The sequence below is a fragment of the Mustelus asterias genome, chromosome 15 (genome assembly GCF_964213995.1).
Source record: "Mustelus asterias chromosome 15, sMusAst1.hap1.1, whole genome shotgun sequence".
Taxonomy (NCBI): Eukaryota; Metazoa; Chordata; class Chondrichthyes; order Carcharhiniformes; family Triakidae; genus Mustelus; species Mustelus asterias.
In genome coordinates, this window is record NC_135815.1 from 29,420,505 (window position 1) to 29,444,840 (window position 24,336).

Genomic DNA, 24,336 nt, shown 5'->3' on the forward strand with positions numbered 1-24,336 from the left:
TCAATATGCTACCTCTGTGAGAAGCTTCTATAGCTTTCTCATATATGCCTCTGGTCTCAACAGAAATCCTTGGATTCCATAACTCAAGATCTCAGACAGTGGGTTCATTTAGTTGCACAGAGTTGTGGAGTTGAGCAGCAAACAGAAATCCGATTGACAGCTGCAAAAGTCCTCATTGATGCTGTCCCATCTTTGCTTGCCAATAAACAACTTTATTTTGGTGAGTAAATACTTCAGGCTAAATAGAAGATGTAAGCAGGAAATGTATTGCTGCTGCTCTGTGAATTGATGCTTGGATCCAAATGCATTTGCATCTGATTTGTTTATATTCTCCCCCCAGAGGTATTTGTAAATACATTGTACAGTAATCTCAGCTTTCATTATACATTGCATATATTTATAATGTAAATCATTCTTTGATAGCTTAATATTTCTATGAATCATTGAACTCACCTCATTCAGTACAGTGCTTCTTTACATTTAATCAAAGCCTGCATTAAATGCACTAAACACCCCTCAAAATCTTGTTTTACACATGTTAATTAATCATAGTTGAAGCCCCACCTTATCTGATCGGAACAGGTCTGAAATATGTCAGTCCATAAAGAGTAGTTCTGATTACTTACATTGATTTAAAATCGTGAGTTGATTTCATGGTTTGCCTGTGGAGGCTAGGTCTGATCCAATCTTACCTACCTAAGCTTGGTAGGTAAATATTCCAATCAGAAAGACATATACATATAACTTTGTGAGCTGTAGGATATTTAGATCAGGAACCTCTGGGTGCAGGAGAATAAAAATACATTTTGCTACCGAGAGTGGTTTATTAACATAACACTGTATTTAGAAGCAGATTAAAGAAAACTTGTTGCAATGAATAATTTATTAGCAAATGTAATTATTGTAGATTAAATTGATTGTGAGCTCAATTATTAGTCTAGTAGCTAAAGATCCAGTACCATACAAACTAGAACATCCCCATTCAAGTTACACTCTGTTGATTTCAGCAGGAAGAATAGGTCAGATTACTATAATTGATCTTACCATGTAGGAATAGGAGAAATCAGCCCTATGCCTTGCTTGTAATCATAATCCACTAACCTATGCTGTAGCGTATGACACCATGTCGCTCTTTTGAGACTCAGACTAAGAGTAAACATCCAATATGATGGACAGACACATATACTCAATATGTGCTAGATGTATGTCGCCTGCCATATTAATAATGGTATAAACTGTGACATTGAACTTACTTTGTTTTCCCGACAAAGTAATTTCTAAGCCTCAAAGTATTTGGACATTAGTTGAGAATAGAATACTGTATCTTTTACAGTGAAATACCTGCTGACTTTTATTGCATAATCTCGTGAGTTTTGATCACGTGATTAAGGTATTAGAGAAATGCTATACAACCAGTCAGAAATTGGTTGGGGGCCCTGGAAAGAAAAACACATTGTTATAAAGGCAGTCCATAAAAATTCCCCTCTAAATATTTATTTGCAGCAGGATTATTTCAGATACCTGTCACTATGTAAGTATAACCCCCTTTTGTGATGCAGATATTCTGGATACCTTAACATTGTGGAAATGTATTTTCATCCTTCTACAAGATGAAGAACAAGTGGTGAGGGACAAGGCCACAGATATTATACAGATGATTCCACCTTTTCTGAAGGCTTGTAAGAAAGATGGTATGATGCTTGTTTTTTCACCTATTTCTGAAAGAAGTTGATTATGTAAACAAAAGAAAGTTTGCACATATAAAAAGTATATACATCTATGTTATAGTAGTGGCCAATCAAGATTGAAGCACAAAGTACATATTTGGGATAGCGAAAGGAAGTTTGTTTTGTAAGTGCATAGTTTCAAAACTGTATATTTTGTGAAGAGATGCACAGTACTTCTGTGAAGTCTTTAAAGATTCAGTACCTCTTGACATAAGGACATAATCATGGTTAATTTAAACTACATACAGAAGATGGAAAACATCTAATTGGTAAGATTGAAAATATCTATAATTATCTTGATAGAATTGAAAACATCTCTGATTGATAGACTGGAAGGGGTCTGTAGTCAAATGGAAAATGTCTCTGATAGAATGAAGGACGTCTCTGATTGCAGCTCACTTAAACTTCACAAAATGGAGCTACTATTTACGTAGAATCATTACTATGTTATAGAAGTAATGCTTCCTGCAGGTAGAGGCACTTTTTCCCCTTCCTTCCCCTCCCACAGGGTCTTTACTCTTGCTCTGCAGCAGTTCAACAGGAGGTTACATCGTCCTAGTACTTAATGTGTAAATCCAGATAGTTGGTATCAGTTGGCTAGTGAGAGTGTAAGTTCCAGGCTTGGTTTGCACATACACTTTTGCAGTAGTTATTCATAGAATCATAGTATCCCTACAGTACAGAAGGAGGCCTTTGGGCCCATTGAGTCTGCACTGACAACTATCCCACCTCAGCCCTATCCCCGTAACCCCACATATTTACCTCGCTAATCCCTCTAACCTATGCATCCCGGGACACTAAGGGGCAATTTAGCATGGCCAATGCACCTAATCCTTACATGTTTGGACTGTGGGAGGAAACTGGAGCACCCGGAGGAAACCCACGTGGACACGGGGACATCGTGCAAACTCCGCACAGACAGTGACCCAAACCTGGGATCGAACCCAGATCCCTGGAACTGTGAGGCAGCAGGCTAACCACTGTGCCACCATGCCACCCCAATGTTAGATAGCAGTAAGGAACTGGCATCCTAGGGATTATTTTTTTTCTGCCTTGCAACTTTAGGTCCATTGTAGTGCTCTAGTTGATTTCCTTGATGAAACCAACTAATCAAGCACAGTCTGGGAATGGGACATATATGAGAATTAATTACCGTATCCGGAAGCCCTTTATTTGCTAAACCGTCAGATTTCAAACAACATTTAAAGGCTCTACCTGTTTGTGTCATTACACTTTTAGATCTAAATGGTTTTGAATCCCAGCCTAGATAAGTAAATCCCTTTTTGACCTTAGTTAGCACAAATTTTAGCTTCACTCCACCTCTAACTTTTGAGGATGCCTACCTGTGTCTATCCACTCAGAATCACAGAATTGTTACAACACAGGAGGTAATTTGGTTCAATGGGTCTGAGCCGGCTTATGAGGTATTGCATTCTAGTCATGTTATGCAAGTGATTTTCCATCCTCAGTCTTGAATTTAGTTCACCAGCAAATAGAGATACAAGCTGGGAACTATATTTGAATCTGTCTTTCAATACTGACTTACCAGTTTAATAGGTTGATCATTTTCATCAGTGTATAACATTTCTTTTCATTGAACATAGGTATTCAGGTATGCTGGAACTATATGTTCGTTCATAACTATGCATACCAATAAAGTAATTTACTGTGTCATTTTGCTTGTATAATAACCTCTGAATTGGATTATTCCTGTAGCCAGAGTGAAATGTGAAAGGTATGTTTTATTTAATTAGCCAGACGTTACGAAGAACTGCAAACTTGTTAGACCAGTGGTGCACTGATATCATCTAAGTTTATCAAACTGTTGTGGCTTTTTACTTTTAAGTAAAGTTTTAAAAGAAATGAATTCGACTATACATGGGGTGCGATTCTCCCAAGAAAACCCTAAGTGCCAAATTCAAGTGAAAACTGGAGTAAATCATGCTTTTTTTTCCAGTGGGAATTTAAAAATGAATCTCCCACACTCTGTGCTGCAGAGTGCACTAGCATAAATCACACTGAAAAACAGTGGGCGGGGCCTATTCCCACTGGAGAGGCAAGCAGCACAGCGCTGAGCAGGCCACTGTCAAGATTGGCGCATGCGCAGTGATCCCTGTCTGCTGGCCTCCCGATCACTGGCCAGCTCGATCGCTGGCCAGCCCCGAGACTCCTGCATTGCTGGCCGTGAGACCCCACCCCCATTGGCCCAACGCTGGCCCCCCCCCGAGTATGGCCAGGCCCAGCCAGGACCCTCCTTCCCTTCCCGCAGTGCCACCACTCCCCTGCATCCCCCCCCTTCCCCCATCACGATGGCCAGCCCCAATCGCTGGCCTCCCTCCCCCACAAGTCCTGTCTGCAAAGTGGCAGTGGGACCCCCTTCACCCCCTCCCCATATGCCCTGCCCCCTTGGCATTGCCCCATGCCCAATGGGCAATGCCAATGTGCCCCCTGGGCATTGGCGCTTTGCCACTTGGGCAGTGCCAGGGGACCCAGGCTGGCACTGCCAAGGTATCAATGAAAGGCATCCCCCCATCTGCTGCCTGACCCTTTGGGGGGGTCCCCGATTGCCCCCACTTCACTCCAGCGGGGTCGGGCCGCCAGCTCCCAAAAGTGAGGAACTACAATAAACCCCGCTGGAGTGAACCACTCTTAACAGGGTGGGGCGGGGCGGGGGGGTTGTTGGGTGTTGGGAGGCTAGCGGGCCCAGAGACTTCAGTCCCAGGCCTGCTAATCCTACTTAAATTATATTAAAATCCCCCCTGCATACCTAATGCAGCTCCACGCCTACTTCCGGTGCGGAGCTGATGGAGTCAGAAATCTGGCGCTGGGAGAGGCGCTTCGGGCTGGATGCCCAGCACGGATCGCGCTAATCCGGCCCCGCTGAAATCTCATGGTCTGCTGCATTAATAAATTAGTGAAGTGGGCCAGGAGAGTCACTCCAATCATGTCTAATTCATATATTATTCTCAATACTATAATAATGGTGTTATTAAGGGCAAGGCAATGTTTTTGAATTGATCGTGTGAATATAGTCTCTTACCCATTATCTCCCTTCCAATAATTTCCTCCCTTCTTTCAGCAAATGAAAAATATTTATTTTAGATGGTAGAAGATTTCATTTAATGACCTCCCCCCTGCCAGAAGCTGCTTAATGTCGATATGGAGATAGTTTGTCGAACTGGATAAAGAAATTGTATATTTATATTCCTTTACCAAAATGCATTAAGTGAAATGCTGCACTGTATTCTTTCCTCCTTGTTGTCGGTAATTCACTCTCCCTCCTTAATACCTCCTTGATGCTGACACTCCCTTGTGCAGCAACGAAGAAACAAATGGTGCAGTAAGGAAATCCATGGCATTGAGTCAAAATGAATAACTGATACCCAGACTGAAATTTTAAACATTAAAGAAATAGCCTTGAGTGTACTGCATTCTTACAAAACATTGATATGAAGTGTAACATAACACAATGGCACAGCTATTCTGGGATGTGAGATGCGTGTTTCATATGACAGTTCATAATGATAATGAAAGACTCTTTTCTAAAAGTTTGGAAGATGGAGCAGTGAACAAAAAAATTGTAGTGTTGTACTTGTCTTGAATAAAATGCAGCATGTGGTTCTGTGCTTGGAGTTTCAGAAAACTAAGTTGCATAGTGTCACAACGTTGGTTTGCACCCACAAGTCATTACACTGAGCGTTCCATGTCAACTTTACTATTAGAGGAAGGTGCTGAATGGAATCTGAGAAAGGGATGGAAGGATTGTTTCTCTGCCCAAAAAAAAAGTTTTATTGCATTTCTAAATGAAAAAATCAAGTCCTTGTAGATTGGGATGGTGGGAAAGTGAACAGATTTTTAATCTAAAATAATTCGGAAATATCTTGTTATTCGTATGACAATGAATCTAAAGTTTATCTGCTAATCTGCATTTTCTTACACCAAACTTCCTGCCCAATTCGCATTCCATCTCGAGTTCATCATTCCCTCTCCCCTTTGAAGTTTGTTGCGTGCAGTAGCTGATAGATAATTTCCAAAAGTGAAATAAAAATTGAATTGATTGAGTTGATTTATTATTGTCATATATGTTGGGATACAGTGAAAAGTATTGTTCCCTGCATGATGTTACAGACAAAACATACCATTCATAAAGTACATAGGGGAGAAGGAAAAGATAGGGTGCAGAATAGAGTGTTGCAGTTACCGATAGGGTGAGGAGAAAAACCAGCTTAATGTGTGATAGGACCATTCAAAAGTCTGATGGCAATAGTGAAGAAGTTGTTCTGAAGTCCATTGGTCCGTGTTTTCAGATTTCTGTATCTTTTTCCTGATGGAAGAAGGTGAAAGAGAGTGGCCAGAATTTTACCACCCTGATTCCGGGGTGGGCTAGGCTCGCAGAATGGAATTCTCCACTGGCCTCGGGTGGGATTTCACGAGCCTCGCCCGAGCAAGGTCATAACATCCTGCCCAGTATGTCCAGGCTTGGGATCCTTATCCTCTGATAAGTAAGAATCGGTTACAATTGGATGCAGGACACCCGTGATCAGCATAGACATTGTGGAGATAGAGTTTGTAAAAATGTTTATATCGGGATTGCAGAAAACCTAAGAGATTTGAAAGACCTTTTCAAATGACAAAGTGTTGACATATGTCGACTCTCCCTTAAATAGTTGTAGGTACGAGCTGACACGGTAGCACAGTGGTTAGCCACAGTGGTTAGCACTGCTGCTTCACAGCTCCAGGGTCCCGGGTTCGATTCCCGGCTCGGGTCACTGTCTGTGTGGAGTTTGCACATTCTCCTCGTGTCTGCGTGGGTTTCCTCCCACAGTCCAAAGATGTGCGGGTTAGGTTGATTGGCCAGGTTAAAAATTGCCCCTTAGAGTCCTGGGATGCGTAGGTTAGAGGGATTAGTGGGTAAGAATGTGTGGGGGTAGGGCCTGGGTGGGATTGTGGTCGGTGCAGACTCGATGGGCCGAGTGGCCTCCTTCTGCACTGTGGGGTTTCTATGATTCTATGACATTGTAAAGTCCATTTAAAAAATGTTGGGGGCGATTCTCCCAGCCCACAGTGCTGCTCAAGTAGCACAGTGGGCTGGGAGACATCAGGGGAGGCCGTTTTGCGGGATTCATGCTGATAATCATATGAAAATTCGGTATTGTCTGGGCCCGCTAGTATCTCCCCCCCTCCCTGTCGGGAGTGGTTCCCTCCAGTGGCATTTACGACTGCTCCCCACTAACAGAGAACAGGCATCCAATCCCGTTGGAGGAAACAGAGGTGATTGTGGCCTCCCCAAGAGGTCGGGGGTAGCTGGGGGGGTGCCCCTTGGGCAGTGCCAGCCTGGCACCGCCCAAGGGGGCTCTTTGGCATTGCCCACCGGGCAGTAGTTCCCGCTGCCACTCTGCAAAAGATTGGTAGGGGAGGGATGGAGTGAGGGCTATCAGGGCTGGCCGTCAGGTAGGGGAAAGGGGACATTAGGGTTGGTCATCAGGATCAGTGGGAGAGGGGGGGGTGGTTGGGGAGATTGGGGCTGGCCAATGGGGTGGGGGGAGGACATAGGGACTAGCCCAGGGAGGTCCAGGAGGACAGTGATCGGGGGGGGGGGGGGGGTAGGGGGACCAGGCGGCCAGCGATCGGGGCGGGGTGGCGGGGGTGGTTGCAAGGCAGGCCAGTGATCGGAAAGGTCAGCAATGGGGGGTACCACAGCGCATGCGCCAATCTTTGCTGGGACAGGTCGGTGCATGCGCAGTGGCCCACTCAGTGCTATGCTGCCGGCCTCTTGAGTGGGAATGGGTTCCACCCCCTACTTTCCAGAGTGAATCCCGCTGAGGCACTCTGCAGTGCTCAGAGTGTCGGAGATTCGCTCTGGTAAGTATGCTAAAAATATTGGCGGGAATTACTCTTGTTTTCCCGCACTTTGGGAACTTAGAATTTTTTTGGGAGAATCCACACTATTATAGCTGTTTTGCAGATTATGCCACAGTGTGGTTAGTTCACAGGTTGCAGTCTTTCCAGCCGGGATTCTAGTAAGATTAATTGTGCAATTATTTTAGAACATGCATTTCATAGCAATGAAAGGGGGCAGGCAAAACACTTTTTGTTCCTGTGAACCATACACTTCAAAATAATTGTACGAAATCAATAAATCGTTAACAAATTCAGGTTTGGAATCCCACCGCTGAGTTTGTGCCCATTATTTCCCTCATGAGAACTGGGATACACCAGATCTGTCTCCCATACGTAAGTCACTGAGTCATTAATCTGCTCATTTCTGCTTCCATGTTTGCCTGAGAAACCTAATGAAAGTATTTCAGAATGTCTGCATTTTGTTTTGTAAACAAAGGAACACATAAAAAGTAACCTTTTTCAAGTATCTTTAAAGCTTTTTGACTGCTACTTTGAAGTTTATATTGAATATACATCTTATCACAAGAAGTCTAATGCATAGCTTGAACAGAAGACTAGTTATAGGTTTACATTTTGCATAATTTCAGTACCAACAGTAGGAAGTAACTAATTGAGAATAGTTGTTTAATTTCTGCAGCAATGTCTCAATGTCCAGCCTATAAAATTCAAAATTCCATAGGTCGTTGCTGTGTTCAGTAAATAAAAAAAACAGCTTGCAGAAGATTTGACAGGCTGCTTTAGGATTTGTTTTGCCGCCCTGAAATGGAAATACACATTTAGTAATTCAACTGTGTGTTTTTTATGAATCATAAGGCTTGATGTGGTTGAATATTTTGCTGTTGGGCAGGAGTCTATGGATTTGGCTTTGGAGTCATGAATCAGGGCTTTAGACTGTAACCACTGTCACTTCCTGGCAGTTGGAAAAGTATTCACATAAATACAATTACACAGAGCATTTACCAAAAATGCAGAAACCAGACAAACTTCCAGTCTTGAAAATCTTCCCAAGCATAATTGAGATAATATAAAGAAGTCACAGTAGGAGTGGAGAGAATTGGCAAGCATATCAGAATAACATGAACATAGAAAACTAGCAAAGGCTGGCCAACAGCTGTCACCTCAAAAGCAGTCCTGAATATAGACCTTATAACAGGTGAAGATAAGTAATTGGAATGAAAGAGTGGAGGCACAGGGCTTGTCATAACTTAAACTGATCATATACCAAGCATTTGATTATTAATATAAGCAATAACAACAAAAATGAAAACACAGCAAACCAGATTTTGTTACAGAGATGACTTTAAAAATTATTGACTGTTTCCTTTGAGTGGTGAAGGTACAAGATTCACTTAATATCACTCAATCTCATGCATTAACTCTCCACAGCTCTATCATATGTTTTCCAGCATGATGGACTCTACTGTATTTCTACCTATTGAGGAAAAAAATTGTTTCTCTACTAATTATTCAGACTTATCATTTGAAAATTAAAATAGGGACGTTTGCATTAAAATCTCAATTAGTTGAATCCCAGGGAAACTGCCTCTGAATTTCTGATGAGCGAAGCTTTGTAATATCCAAGGAGACTCCATTCCCACGTGAATGCATCTCTGTGCAACCCAATATGCTTACAAATGCTGTCTATGTCAAAAACAACAGGTTCAAATGCCGAATGACAACCCAGCAAAGCACCAAGTGTGTGAAACGTCTTTATTTAATTTGTTCACAGCTTATAATGGCCTGACCTTGCAAAAGGCCAGGGCGTTGCATTGAAAAAGGCCAGGAGTTAGCTCTGGAAAAACTGTAATCTTTTTCTGCTTAATTTTTTTTTTTCAGATGTGCATGGCACAGTCCATCATGTCGTAGTTTTAGACAAAAATGTTTTTGTTGTTTTCGAACTGCATAGCGAAATGCCTTTACAGCATCAGCTAGGGAAATAGTTGAAGAACGTATCTTCCTGTTGGATTGGTCCAGATATGGGGAGGTTTTCTACTCGAGCAGTCTTGAACCACTTTAGCATTGTCCTTTCAACGTCAGGACAGACAGCTATTCTCATCCTCTTCGTTACTGGAGTGAATGTCTGATTCAGGGAGGGTCTGCTGATTTATCTATCTCACGTATTTGAAATGAATAGTTTCTTATTTAGCTTCCAGAGATTTACAGATGAATCAGTATTATTGAAATCAAACCAAGTCACACCAAAATATTACAGTTAAGTCAGTTCCCTGGTAAATCAATCTGTTGCACCTTTCAAACATTTACTTTTTTATAAAGTTTTTAAGGCCAATTGAACACTGAACTGTTTGTGTAGAAGTTTTCCGTTGTAACAGAGAAGTTGACTGGTTTAAAATAATTAGCTAATATCATCAAGAGTCTTTGATATATGTTCTTTTTTAAAAATCGGGTATGGGCATAGTGGGCTAGGCCAGCATTTATTGCCCATCCCTAATTGCCCAATGGAAAGTGGTGGTGAGCTGCCTTCTTGCACTGCTCTGCCAACCATGTGGTGTAGGTACACCCACAGTATTGTTCGGAGAGGAGTTCAAGGATTTAAAGTGACAGTGAAGGAACAATATAGGCCAGAATTATCCCACCGTTCACACTGGGGGAATTCTCTGGTCCAGCTGGCAGCACACCACTGCCTGTGGGTTTCCCGGCAACATGAGGTAGCTTCAATGGGAAATCCCATTGACAATAGCAGGACCAGAGAATCCCACTGCCAACTAATGGCAGTTGAGAAACAAGCAGCTGGGAGGACGAAGAATCCCGCCCGCAGTCCAAGTCAGGATAGAGTTTGGCTTGAGGAGAACTTATAAGTGGTGTGTTCTCATGCATCTGCTGCCCTTGTCCTTCAAGGTAGTAGAGGTCACGGGTTTGGGAGCTGCTGCCAAGGAACCTTGGTGAGTTTTTGCAGTGTATCTTGTAGATTGTACTTAATGCTGCTACTATACATTCTTGGGGGAGGGAGTGAATGTTTCAGCTTAGTGCCAATCAAGTGGCCTGCTTTGTCCTAGATGGTGTCAAGCTTCTTGAGTGCTGTTGTAGCTATACTCATTCAGGCAAGTAGAGAGTATTCCATCACATTCCTGACTTGAACCTTGAAAATGGTGGACAGGCTTTGGGGAGTCAGGAAGTGAGTTACTAACCATAAAATTCCCAGTCACTGACCTGTTTTCGTAGCCACAGTGTGTTTATATGGCTGGTCCAGTTCTGTTACTGGTCAACGGTAACCCCCAAGGTGTTGATAGTGGAGTATTCAGCAACAGTAATGCCATTGAATGAGACTTGCTTAGATTCGCTCTTGTTGGGGATTGTCACCTGGCACTTGTGTGGCGCAAATGTTACTTACCACTTGTCAGCCCAAGCCTAAAAGTTGTCAAGGTACTGCTACATATTGACATAGTCTGCTTCAGTATTTGGAGTATCACGCATGGTGCTGAACATTCCATCTGCAAACATCCCAACTTCTGACCTTATGATGGAAGGGGGCTCATTGATAAAGCAGCTGAAGATGGTTAGGCCTAGGACACTACCCTGATGAACTTCTGCAGCAATGTCCCAGCACTGAGATGATTGACCTCCAACAACCACAGCCACCTTCCTTTGTGCCAGGTGTGACTCCAGCCAGTGGAGAGCCCCCCCCCCTCCAATTCCCATTGACTCCAGTTTTCATAGGGCTCCTTGATGCCACATTCGGTCAAATGCTATTTTGATGTCAAGGGTAATTACTGTCATAGAACCATAGAACATTACAGCACAGAAACAGGCCTTTTGGCCCTTCTTGGCTGTGCCCGAACCATTTTTCTGCCTAGTCCCACTGACCTGCACCTGGACCTTATCCCTCCACACCCCTCTCATCCATGTACCTGTCCAAGTTTTTCTTAAATGTTAAAAGTGAGCCCGCATTCACCACTTCATCTGGCAGCTCATTCCACACTCCCACCACTGTGTGAAGAAGCCCCCCCTAATATTCCCTTTAAACTTTTCCCCCCTCACCCTTAACCCATGTCCTCTAGTTATTTTCTCCCCAAGCCTCAGTGGAAAAAGCCTGCTTGCATTCACTATCTATACCCATCATAATTTTATACACCTCTATCAAATCTCCCCTCATTCCTCTGCGCTCCAGGGAATAAAGTCCTAACCTATTCAACCTTTCTCTGTAACTCAGTTTCTCAAGTCCCGGCAACATCCTTGTAAACCTCTGCACTCTTTCAACCTTATTAATATCCTTCCTGTAATTAGGTGACCAAAACTGCACACAATACTCTAAATTCAGCCTCACCAATGTCTTATACAACCTCACCATAACATTCCAACTCCTATACTCAATACTTTGATTTATAAAGGCCAATGTACCAAAAGCACTCTTTACGACCCCATCTACCTGTGACGCCACTTTTAGGGAATTATGTATCTGTATTCCCAGATCTCTGTTCTACTGCACCCTTCAGTGTCCTACCATTTACCTTGTATGTTCTACCTTGGTTTGTCCTTCCAAAGTGCAATACCTCACACTTGTCTGCATTAAACTCCATCTGCCATTTTCCAGCCCATTTTCTAGCTGGTCCAAATCCCTCTGCAAGCTTTGAAAACCTTCCTCACTGTCCACTACACCTCCAATCTTTGTATCATCAGCAAATTTGCTGATTCAATTTAAACACATTATCATCCAGATCATTGATATAGATGACAAACAACAATGGACCCAGCACTAATCCCTGTGGCACACCACTAGTCACAGGCCTCCACTCAGAAGCAATCCTCCACTACCACTCTCTGGCTTCTTCCATTGAGCCAATGTCTAATCCAATTTACTACCTCTCCATGTATACCTAGCGACTGAACCTTCCTGACTAACCTCCCATGCGGGACCTTGTCAAAGGCCTTACTGAAGTCCATGTAGACAACATCCACTGCCTTCCCTTCATCCACTTTCCTGATAAACTCCTGTTGTCTCGTCTCTTGCATTCAGGTCTTTGTACATATTTGGACCAAGGCTGAAATGAGGTCAGGAGCTAAGTGTCCCTGGTGGAATCCAAACGGAGTATAATTGAGCAGGTTATTGCTGAGTAGGTGCCATTTAATGATACTGTTGATGACCCCTTCCCTCCTTTGCTGCTGATTGAGAGTAGACCGATGGGGTGGGAATTGACCTGGTTGGATTTGTCCTGCTTTTTGTGGACAAGGTGATGGAAACTTTCTCCCCAGCTACTGCACAGTAAAACAACCACTATACCAAGCACATTAACAAGCTAGAAACAGCTTTAAAGGTTACTGAGCATAACTAAACGCTGAACCCCAGGTCTGAATCATGCATCAAAGTTATATATTGTGAATTGCTAAATATGGAACTTTTGTTATCATTTTTTAACTTAAGTAAAACTCATCATCATTCTCTAGTTTAATTCAAAACAATGACAATTTCTTGAAGTGCAATAACAGAAATGAACAAATAACATCAATATTTTTGCTTGTGAGAACATCTGCCTCTGTCTCAGAAAATCATCTGGCACCAATCTTGAAGAAAAGGATGTATTTTTAAAAGTTGCACATTATTATCTTCTTTGTTTTTTGTAACATCTTTCGAGCTGAACACTACAAACCCACTTCAACTCAGAAAAGATCAGCTTATCTTAAAAGCTTTTCTCCAATAAATTTGCATGTAGCCAGGAATGGAAGAACATAACATTTTACGAGTTGTGATATTCTCTCTCGTCACCCTTCAACAAATCTGTGTGGTTCTTTCTGTCATCCTGTCCTGTCTTCCAGTGAATTCAATCAGCTCTGCCTTCCAACCTGGCTCTACAAGCCCTAGTCTGCCATCTAACTAATCTTATTGGTTGATATTGACAATCTTCAGTGCTAAGAAGGAAAGATTAACTGTGAAACACAAACAAACTGACAAATGGGTTGAAATTTTGTTGTCAGTTCAAAGTACTGGCAAATGACATGTACTCAAACTGCATGGAGACCAATTAAATCCTTAATGATTTGTAAAATCAATTTCAGTCAGTGAAACTTGTAGGTGACAGAATATTGGGACATATAATGATGTTGAAGAGAAGCCAACGTAGCAATTGATTGAAGTAATGCAGCAATGATCTGAGAATGGCATGTTGTTGACTGAATGTCTACAATGATACCAGCATAGGTCTAAAATCCAGCAATTTTATAAAAATGAGGGACTTATTACCTTTACTGGCAATTACAAGGCAAAATTGCTCGAGACAAATTACTCAAAATCTTAATTCTTTGCAGCGGTGAGTTGCATGTCAACATACAAACATTGGAGAGGATGCAATTAAGGACAGTTTAATTAATACCTGAGATTATGAGGTGTTGAAGTTGGAAATGTTCATTCTGGAAAAAAGAAGGCGCATGTATGATCATACCCATGGGAATAAACTATACTATCCCTCAGGCCTACAGTGCGATTGAATTAGGTTATAGTTCTTCTGTACCTCAATCCCATTTAGCTGCCTTTGCTCCATAGTCAAAAACACTTTAACCTTACAAAAATCCAACCATCTCATTCAAGAAAGCTCCAATTGACCCAGAATCCACAGCCTTTCAGCTAATATATTTTACAACATGTTTTTAAAGAAAAGTTCACCTTGATTTTAGTCCCAAATGACCTGGTTTTAACTTGAAAAAATTTGGGCTGGATTTCCCTCTTTGGTATGGGAATCGGGACTGAGGTCATTTCCCAAAGTCTCAATCCTATTTCCTGAGCAGCCGTGTTGGCCCAGCATATTTTCCCCCTCAGTCAGAGGCAGACTGGAGCTGGGACCAACACCTCCCAAGAACCAGAGGGTATAATCTCAGAATAAGGAGTCACTCATTTAAAACAGAGATAGGGAAGAATTTCTTTACTGAAGAGGGTAGTGAATCTGTGAAATTCTTTACTGCAGAGAGTTGTGGAGGCTGGGCCTTTAAGTATCTTCAAGGCCAAGATGGACAGGTTTTTAATCAGTAAGGGAATCAAGGGTTATGAGGATAAGGTGGGAAAATGGGGTTGAGGATTATATCAGATCAGTATGATCTCATTGAATAGCGAAGCAAACTTGATGGGCTAATTGCCTATTTCTGTTCCTAAATCTTATGGCGGAGGGGTGAAGAGAGATGGGCAGACGCTAGATTAGAAGGCCTGCCTTCATTGGCTGGGACATAAGCCCAGTTCAATGAATGAGTGTGAAACCCCCTAACCTTCACCCTCTTTCTCATCCTTCACCTCCCCCTCCCAAATTTCTAGCTTCCCTCACCCAAAATAATCCCAATGACTCCCCAGGCCCTCTACATCTTCTCCATTTAATCCCATGTCCTCTCTCACCAATTCATCCACCATGGTCACTCCCACCCTCATACCCATTTCCCCCAAAAATATTCACCCAGTATATACAGGAATCATGAGCCCTATGAAACTGTCAACATAAGCAAGCAGAAGTCATTTCAAAAACATATCCCTCTCTCAAATGGTCATAAAATGTCAAGATGAATAAACTCAGACACCCTGACATCCATATCAACAACCGTTGCCCAGCTGAATCCACTAATGGAGTTTGGAGCTGAGCCAAGCAAACATATGAATGACTGCATCAACAATCCCTGCTGAAATGAAGCTATTAATGTAATTGGAAATCAGCCAAGCATTCATAATTGGATTACATTCCACAGCTGTATAAGCAAAGCCTCCAGAGTTGAATACAGGGGCAGCACAGTGGTTAGCACTGCTGTTTCACAGTGCCAGGGACCCAGGTTTGATTCCCAGCTTGGGTCACTGTCTGTGTGGATTTGCACGTACTCCCTTTGTCTGCGTGGATTTCCTCCGGGTGCTCTGGTTTCCTCCCACAGTTCAAAAGCGGTGCTGGTTAGATGTATTGGCCATGCTAAATTCTCCCTCAGTGTGCACGAACAGGAGCTGGAGTGTGGCGACTAGGGGATTTTCACAATAACTTCATTGCAGTGTTAATGTAAGCCTACTTGTGATGAATAAATGACAACTACAATAAAATTTTTGAAGTAATTGAAAGACCTTAGCCATCTATTTTTAAGCTTAAGAGCAGGGGGTGGATGTCTCCGCTGTTATTCCATTAAATGATTAAATTATAGTGACAACTGAAAAAGTCAAATTTTATATCAACAGTATTCAACGAAGAGCAACACTTTATCCTTTGAAAATGTACTCTAATGCATCAAAACAAGTTTCCCTTTCACAACATGGTCACTTGAATGGTTACTTACCTTTTAAGAACAAAGCCCTATCATTAATGACTGTATTAAAAACATATTTTATTTATCATACAGCATTACATTATGCCATGTAAAGTTGGCAACAACTTTTGAACTTGCGTGTCAAAGGGTTCAGGAGATCAGACTAAGATTCTCCCATGGTTCATGACATCTCACAGCTGTTATGAACCACATTGCCTTCAGAAGACTCCCATGAAAATTGCAGGGGTTCGAAAATACCCTGCAATGGAGATGGCAAGGTTGAGTGTACTACATTGGGTTTGTGATTCTCCCCCTTTCCCAAGCTGGTCAAAATAGCCAGCAATAGGAATTGCGGCAGGATCTCTGTATGCAGAACACTTGCTTCCATTTTGTCAACAAAGGTTTGCTCCATACCAGGATTGGAAAATCCACTCCCTTTTTCTTGATTTCCTCCACCATAGGCAATATTTTTCCCTACAGGGCTTAAGAGCAAACGTTGGTCAGACTAAGCTTATTTGCGCTGGAGTTTAGAAAAGTAAGAGGCAACCTGATAGAAACATGTAAGACCCTGAGGGATCTTCACAGGGTGCATGTGGAAAGGCTGTTTGTTCCATGGGAAAATCTAGAACTAACAGTCACTATTTATAAATGAGGGGGTCACCCATTTAAGACAGATGAGGAGAATATTTTTGTCCGTCAAATGGAAGTAAGTCTTTGGATTTCTCTTCCTGAAAAGGTAGTCACAGTAAGAAGTCTCACAACATCAGGTTAAAATCCAACAGGTTTATTTGGAATCACAAGCTTTCGGAGTGCTGCTCCTTCATCAGGTGAGTGGAAGTAGGTTCACAAACATGACATATATAGGCAAAAACACAGTTGCAAGATAATTATTGGAATGTGGAGAATGGTTGGAATGCGAGTCTTAACGGGTAATCAAGTATTTACAGGTACAAACTGTGTGCGTGGAGTGAGGGTTAATCACAGGTTAAAGAGGTGTGAATTGTCTCAAGCCAGGGCAGTTAGAAGAATTTTGCAAACCCAGGCAGTATGGTGGGGGTTACTAGTAGTGTGACATGATCCCAAGATCCCGGTTGAGGCTGTCCTCGTGTGCAGAATGTGGCTATCTTACTGTGCCCACCCCAGTCCATCGCCGGCATCTCCACCTCATGGCTACCATCGACACCACAAACTGCCGGCTCAAAGTGGAGACGATCTCCAAGAAGATCGCGCATATCAACACAGACATCAAGTTTCTACAGAGATGCAAGAAAGCAGACAAGATCCCGGAAGGACTCCACTTTCCAAGCTGTAATTATCTTGCAACTGTATTTTTGCCTATATATACCGTGTTTGTGAACCTACCTCCACTCATCTGAAGGAGACACACTCTGAAAGCTCGTGATTCTGAGATGCAGTGCCCAAAAACTGAACAGTATTTCAGATAGGATCTTTCCAAGGATGTAATCAACTGAAGTATAATCTTCTATTTTTTAATCCAGCCTCCTTGAGATAAAGACCAACATTACATGAGCCTTAACCAAACACTGGAACTAGCCAAATGGATCACAGTGGTCCTTTCTAGTCCAGCACACCTTTTGGCCAGAATTATCTGGCCATTCCCGCTGGCAGGATCATCCAGTCCTGCCGTGGGTTTCCCTGCAGCAGGTATCCATACAATGGAAAACTCCATCAATGGCAGCGGGACCAGAAGATCCAGCCTCCAGCCAATGCTGTCTGCCTCTGCGAAACATGAGAGAGGGAGTAGCAAATCCACCCTTCTTAATCTATTACATTCATTTTGTCTGTACATTCTTTAGAATTGTGCTGTTGGCTACAAACGTAGCTGTATTTTACACATTGTATTTCTAACCATGAACGGCAAGGCCTCAATCCTACAGGCATGTGTGGCAAAAAAGCAATATAGTACATTTTTTTGTGCTGCAATACGGTTACTGATACAAAACCTTGGCAGAAGCTGTGAAAATTGACAAGTGGATCATGTTGTCAATAACATACATCACCTGGCACTACAGAGCTATAGTAACATTGCAAATATAAAGTTGCCCTTGAAAGGTAAAACAAACGAGAGTGAAGACCTGCAGATTAAGCTTGGATAATTCGCAAGAAATATTTTTGTTCTGTTTTCAGGTTTTCAATGGATCTCCCCATAACCAATTTCGAGGATTGAACTGAAGGTTTTTTTTATTGCAAAATTCTATAAGCAAAGAAAAAACTCTCGTTGTAGATTATTGATCCAAGCTGAAGTTGATGCTGTTGGTTTCCAATTTCTGTTGTCTTTCTCCCCTTCCCCACCCCTGAAAGAACATGTTAAATAATCCTAGATAATAGGATACTATCCATCCAGTTGTATGCAGTGGAAACCAACATAAAACTAGGGAGAATTCAAATTGTACTGAATTCTTGATATTGCTGCAAGGCATTTTGTAATTGTAAGTGATTTAAAGCTTAGAGTATGAGGTGAGCATTTTTATTTAGTCGTAACCTCAGCATAAATAAATTTGCACCATTTAGATGGTGTATTCTAATTTACAATAGCTGCAATTTGCTACAAAAAACAACTAGCTGCTGTGTAAATTAGATATGCTGGACTTAAAATGAACTAATGAGGGCCAGTGGTTCCAAATATCTTATTGCAGCCTTCAAGCACGTTTATATGTGTTTATATATTTGTAAATATATGGCAAAAACGCTCATATTCTCAGTAGATTTATCACAAGACTTAATATATTGGTGATGGCCTTTCTGTGAATTATTTCTGCACACATTTATCACACAGTACATCACCCATAAAACTCAACAAACATCTCCTTTCTGTGAATCACTTTTATGTCGATCTATCACAGAATCCATAACTCCTTTATATAGATCAGTCCAGTGGTTTCTATTATCACTTCACATTGTTTCTCTAAATTAAAGTTCCTCAACTTCACCATCATGTGCAAGGAGTTCATGAACTTCATTGTCACCAAGATTGAATCCACCTGTTCAGTTGCCTTTGCCTCTCTCTATGCCCAATAAGGAAAACATTCCCCAGGTTCCTTTGTCTTAGTTCTGAACACACTGTAGCTTCTTTTCCATTTCCCCTATGTCATCATCAAGCTCACCCTGTTCATGAGGTTTGCCTGCTGCTCACTTGAGCTCATTTCCACTGAACTTTAAAAAATGTGGTTAAATGAGTTAAAACTTTAATCTTTCTATTAGGAATATATGTATGATATGTACTGCCCTTGCAACCCTCCTACAAGACTCCGTCCCACACCACTCTCCACACCCCCAGCCCCCCACAGGACCACCCAGCTACCTCCCTCAACTCCCTCCCCACCCCTGACTATTCCCCCAGGACTCCTCTATAATGCCCCTGAACCCCCACGGAACACCTAGATTACCCTCACAAGTACGCAACCCCCCCCCCCCCCCCCCCGCCCCTTCCCTTCCCCTCCTCCTCCCTCCCTGCAAACTACCCCCACAAACTACCCCACTGACGAACTCTGGTCCTGGGCCTGCCTTATAAAAGGTTCAGGTAATGAGTTCCAGTTGGGCAGGCCACTGCCTGTTACCAAGAAAACTTAATCAGCCATTCCCTCTGAATCTCGTGGGGGGTTATCACACCCACCTTCTCCCGACTACCCTCCCCATCTTGACATTTAGTTGAACACTACCTCGGATTGAGAGGATTAGAGTTTATTTAACTGTAGTTTTGCAGTGAGTTTCTAACAGTCTTAAGTTGGAGCCAAATAAAACATCCCTGAAGAGAGGGACAATTGCAAGGTGAAGCACTCCTCTCAGAACCTTGGCAGAGTCAACAACTCTCTGTCTGCTGTCACTGAGTCAGTTAATTCGAAAATAACTTTAAAAAGCAGAGAATCTTTTCAAAAGATATTTATATTACAATCCCAAGTGCAGCCCTCTAACCTATTTTCTAGCCCTATGACTTACCTGTGACATATTGTGATTCTGCAATATAAATAGATTGGGTGACTGGGCGAAAACGAAAATGGAATTTAATGTGGGGAAGTGTGAGGTCATGCACTTTGGTAGGAGAAATGAATAAGCAGAGTATTATCTAAATGGAGAGAGACTGCAGGTGAGTGAAGTACAAAGGGATCGAGGTGTTCATAAAAAGCTAGCAGGCAGGTCCAACAAGAAGGCAAATGGCATTTGGCCTTTTTTGCAAAGGGGTTGGAGTTTAAAAATAGGGAGGTTTTGTTGCAATTGTACAGGGTGTTGGTGAGGACTCACCTGGAATACTGCATACCATTTTGATCCCCTTGCCTAAGAAAAGTTGTAGTAACATTGGAGGCAGTCCAAAGGAGATTCACCAGGCTAATTCCTGGGATGAGAAGACTAAATAGTCTGGGTCTGCATTCCTTTGAGTTTAGAAGAGTGAGGGGTGATCATATTCAAACAAATAAGATCCTCAGGAGGCTTGACAGGGTAGATGGTGATATGTTTTCACTGGTAGGAGAGTCTTGAACAAGGGGACATAGCTACTAGATAAAGGGACATTCATTTACAACTGCGGTACATAGAAATTTCTTCTTGCAGAGAGTGGTGAATCTCTGGAATTCTCTGCTCCAAAGGTAGGTGGAGGCTGGATCATTAGAAATATTCAAAGTGGAAATGGATAAGTATTTGATGAATTGAGGAATAGAATGCTATGGAGAAATATTATAGAAAAGGAGTTGGGGCTGGCATAGATCAGCCATGATCGTATTGTACGGCGGGGCAGGCTTGAAGGGCCTGCTGGCCTACTCCTGCTTCTATTTCGTGTGTTCTTGTATATTCTTGTGTTCTAATCAATACTGTTGAGACTGGAATTTAAGCTCCAGCCTCCTATTCAGGAATCCAGTGCTTTAACATTATACTGTTGTCGGATTAGAAGATTATAGACCAAGTTAAATGCACGTTCTGTACTAAAGAAACATTCATATTAAATTTATACTTTATATTGAAGTGCAAATTATTATATCTATGGTTAATAGATTATAATACAGCTTCTGTCAATGCCATTTTAGACATCAGTACTTAAATTGTAGATTATTTCCCTGATTTTTTTAAATTCTCTTCCTCTGTCCGCCTGAGAAAATTAAATTACCACCTCAATAACTTAAGTCCTAACTTTCATAAGACTTGATAAAAGATTCTTTTGCCATCATACACTGATCTCCTTTTGATGTCTAATGAGTTGAAAGCCTTACCTGTCTGTGTTTCCACATCAGTGAACACAGTCGTGACCTCAGTTAAGGTAGAGTTCATTATTTTGTAACCAAGTGTGTACGTGACTTCCTCTCATTGTGTAGAATATCGTTAGAAAAAAAACTAAGAGTATGGCATGACATTTCAGCTTGTGAAGATGTCAGTACCAACTAAAGCCCTAATTGCTGAATGTCAAACATGCCCAAATCTTGGGTGTGAAGGAATAGAGCACGAAGTACTCTGTTTTTTTAAACATGTTGAAGTGATTATGAAATATAATTTGCACAAGTGATGATTTTTTTTTACATCAGACTGTTAATTTAAAATGGTTTTTACACATGTACTTTCCTCTTGAGATGTTGTGAGTAGAGTTTTAAAATAATATTTCTGCAACTCAGCTACAATGGGCGGAATCTCAAACTGAGATTGATGGATTTTTGTGTGACAAGAGTATTAAAAATTACCGAACTGAGGTGGGTAGATGAAGTTATGATACAAATCAGCCACGATCTAATGACTGAATAGGCCATTCCCTTTCCTATGTTTATTTATTTAACTCTTCATCACATTTATGTATGCGTCTTTTTCTTTATATCACTAGTATATTTATGTTAATGTGCGTCTCCAGCTTCTTTCACAATGTACGAGCAGCACGATATTCTGATGTGCTGCAACTCAAGTATTTATCTTGTTGGGATTTTCTAATACATGCAACTGTGGTTTCTTTTTTCCACTGTACTCCTGCCACTTCCAAAAATTAGCCATCTGCTTAATGAAAAAAAAACATGGGGGCAATTCTCTCATCCCGCTGCGCTGATTTGTTAGCACAGCAGGCCAAGAGATTTAGGCAGCGCCAGATTTGTGTGATCCACGCTGGGCGCCTGGGCCCAAGTGTGTCTCCGGGCGCCTGGGCCCCAAGTGTGTCTCCAAGCGCCAGATTTCCGGTGCCGGAACTAGCGTGGAGCTAATTAATGTATGCACATGTTAATTTAAATATATTATAAATGCTATTCGTGGGCCCGGGCTAAAGTCTTCAGGCCTGCTAGTCTCTCCTCCCCCCATAAATAAGGGAAATAAGGAAGGGCAGGTGACAGAAGTGTTAGTGAGGGATCACTTTGGGACCAGTGACCATAATTCTATTAGTTTCAAGATAGCTATAGAGAATGATAGGTCTGGCCCAAAAGTTAAAATCCTAAATTGGGGCAATTTTGATGGTATCAGGCAGGAACTTTTAAAACTTAATTGGGGGAGTCTGTGGGAAGGCAAAGGGACGTCTGGTCAGTGGGAGGCTTTCAAAAGTGTGTTAACCAGGGTTCAGGGTAAGCACATTCCTCTTAGAGTGAAGGACAAGGCTGGTAGAAGTAGGGAACACTGGATGACTAGGCACACTGAGGCCCTGCTCAAGAAGAAGTAGGAGGCACATGATATGCATAGGGAGCTGGGATCAAGTGAATCCCTTGAAGAGTATAGGGGGTGTAAGAGTAGAGTTAAGAGAGAAATCAGGGGGGCAAAAAGGGGACACGAGATTGTTTTGGCAGATAAGGCAAAGGAGAATCCAAAGAGCTTCTACAAATACATAAAGGCCAAAAGAGTAACGAGGGAGAGAGAGTAGGGCCTCTTAAGGATTAACAAGGTCATCTATGTGCGGATCCACAAGAGATGGGTGAGATCCTAAATGAATATTTCTCATCAGTTTTTACTGTTGAAAAAAGTATGGATGTTAGGCAACTTGGGGAAATAAATAGTGATGTCTTGAGGAGTGTACATATTGCAAGGAGGAGGTGCTGGAAGTCTTAAAGCGCATCAAGGTAGATAAATCCCCGGGACCTGATGAAGTGTACCCCAGGACATTGTGGGAGGCAAGGGAGGAAATTGCGGGATCCCTAGCAGAGATATTTGAATCATCGATAGTCACAGGGGAGGTGCCTGAAGATTGGAGGGTGGCAAATGTTGTGCCTTTGTTTACAAGGGGCTGCAGGGAAAAGCCTGGGAACTACAGGCCAGTGAGTCTCACATCTGTGGTGGGTAAGTCGTTGGAAGGTATTTTGAGAGACAGGATCTACAGGCATTTAGAGACGCAAGGACTGATTAGGGACAGTCAGCATGGCTTGGAAAATCATGTCTCACAAATTTGATTGAGTTTTTTGAAGGGGTAACCAAGAAGGTAGATGAGGGCAATGCAGTTGATGTTGTCTACATGGACTTGAGCAAGGCCTTTGACAAGGTACGCATGGTATGTTGTTGCATAAGGTTAAATCTGACGGGATACAGGGCGAAGTAGCTAAGTGGATACAAAATTGGCTTGATGACAGAAACCAGAGGGTTGTTTTTCAAACTGGAGGCCTGTGACCAGCGGTGTGCCTCAGGGATCAGTGCTGGTCCACTGTTATTTGTCATTTATATTAATGATTTGGATGAGAATATAGGAGGCATGGTTAGTAAGTTTGCAGATGACATCAAGATTGGTGGCATAGCGGACAGTGAAGAACGTTATCTCAGATTGCAACGGGATCTTGATCGATTGGGCCTATGGGCTGACGAATGGCAGATGGAGTTTAATTTAGATGAATGCGAGGTGATGAATTTTGGTAGATTGAACCAGGGTAGGACTTACTCAGTTAATGGTAGGGCGTTGGCAAGAGTTACAGAACAAAGAGGTCTAGGGGTACAGGTTCATAGCTCCTTGAAAGTGGAGTCACGGGTGGACAGAGTGGTGAAGAAGGCATTCAGCATGCTTGGTTTCATTGGTCAGAACATTGAATACAGGAGTTGGACGTCTTGTTGAAGTTGCACAAGACATTGGTAAGGCCACACTTGGAATACTGTGTCCAGTTCTGGTCACCCTTTTATAGAAAATATATTATTAAACTAGAAAGAGAGCAGAAAAGATTTATTAGGATGCTACCGGGACTTGATATATAATATAAATATAAATACCTGACACTCACTTTAGAGTCATGAAGGCTTACAGCATGTAAACAGGCCCTTCGGCCCAACTTGTCTATGCCAGCCCTTTTTTTTTAAACTACTAAGCTAGTCCCAATTGCCCACCTTTGGCCCATATCCCTCAATACCCATCTTACCCATGTAACTGTCTAAACACTTTTTAAAAGACAAAATTGTACCCGCCTCTACTACTACCTCTGGCAGCTTGTTCCAGACACTCATCACCCTGTGTGAAAAAATTGCTCCTCTGGACCCTTTTGTATCTCTCCCCTCACACTTTAAACCTATGCCCTCTAGTTTTAGAGTCCCCTACCTTTGGGAAAAGATGTCTATC

The 24,336-nt window shown here is 42.2% G+C and overlaps 1 protein-coding gene across 1 annotated transcript in view; it reads left to right on the forward strand.

Moving 5' to 3' along the window:
• Nucleotides 1-24,336, forward strand: part of thada (THADA armadillo repeat containing) — a 330,756-nt gene that overhangs the window by 264,925 nt on the left and 41,495 nt on the right. The window contains exons 34-35 of the mRNA XM_078229694.1: nt 64-220; nt 1,560-1,691. Of these exons, the coding sequence (XP_078085820.1) occupies nt 64-220; nt 1,560-1,691 (289 nt within the window). The remainder of the gene's footprint in view (nt 1-63; nt 221-1,559; nt 1,692-24,336) is intronic.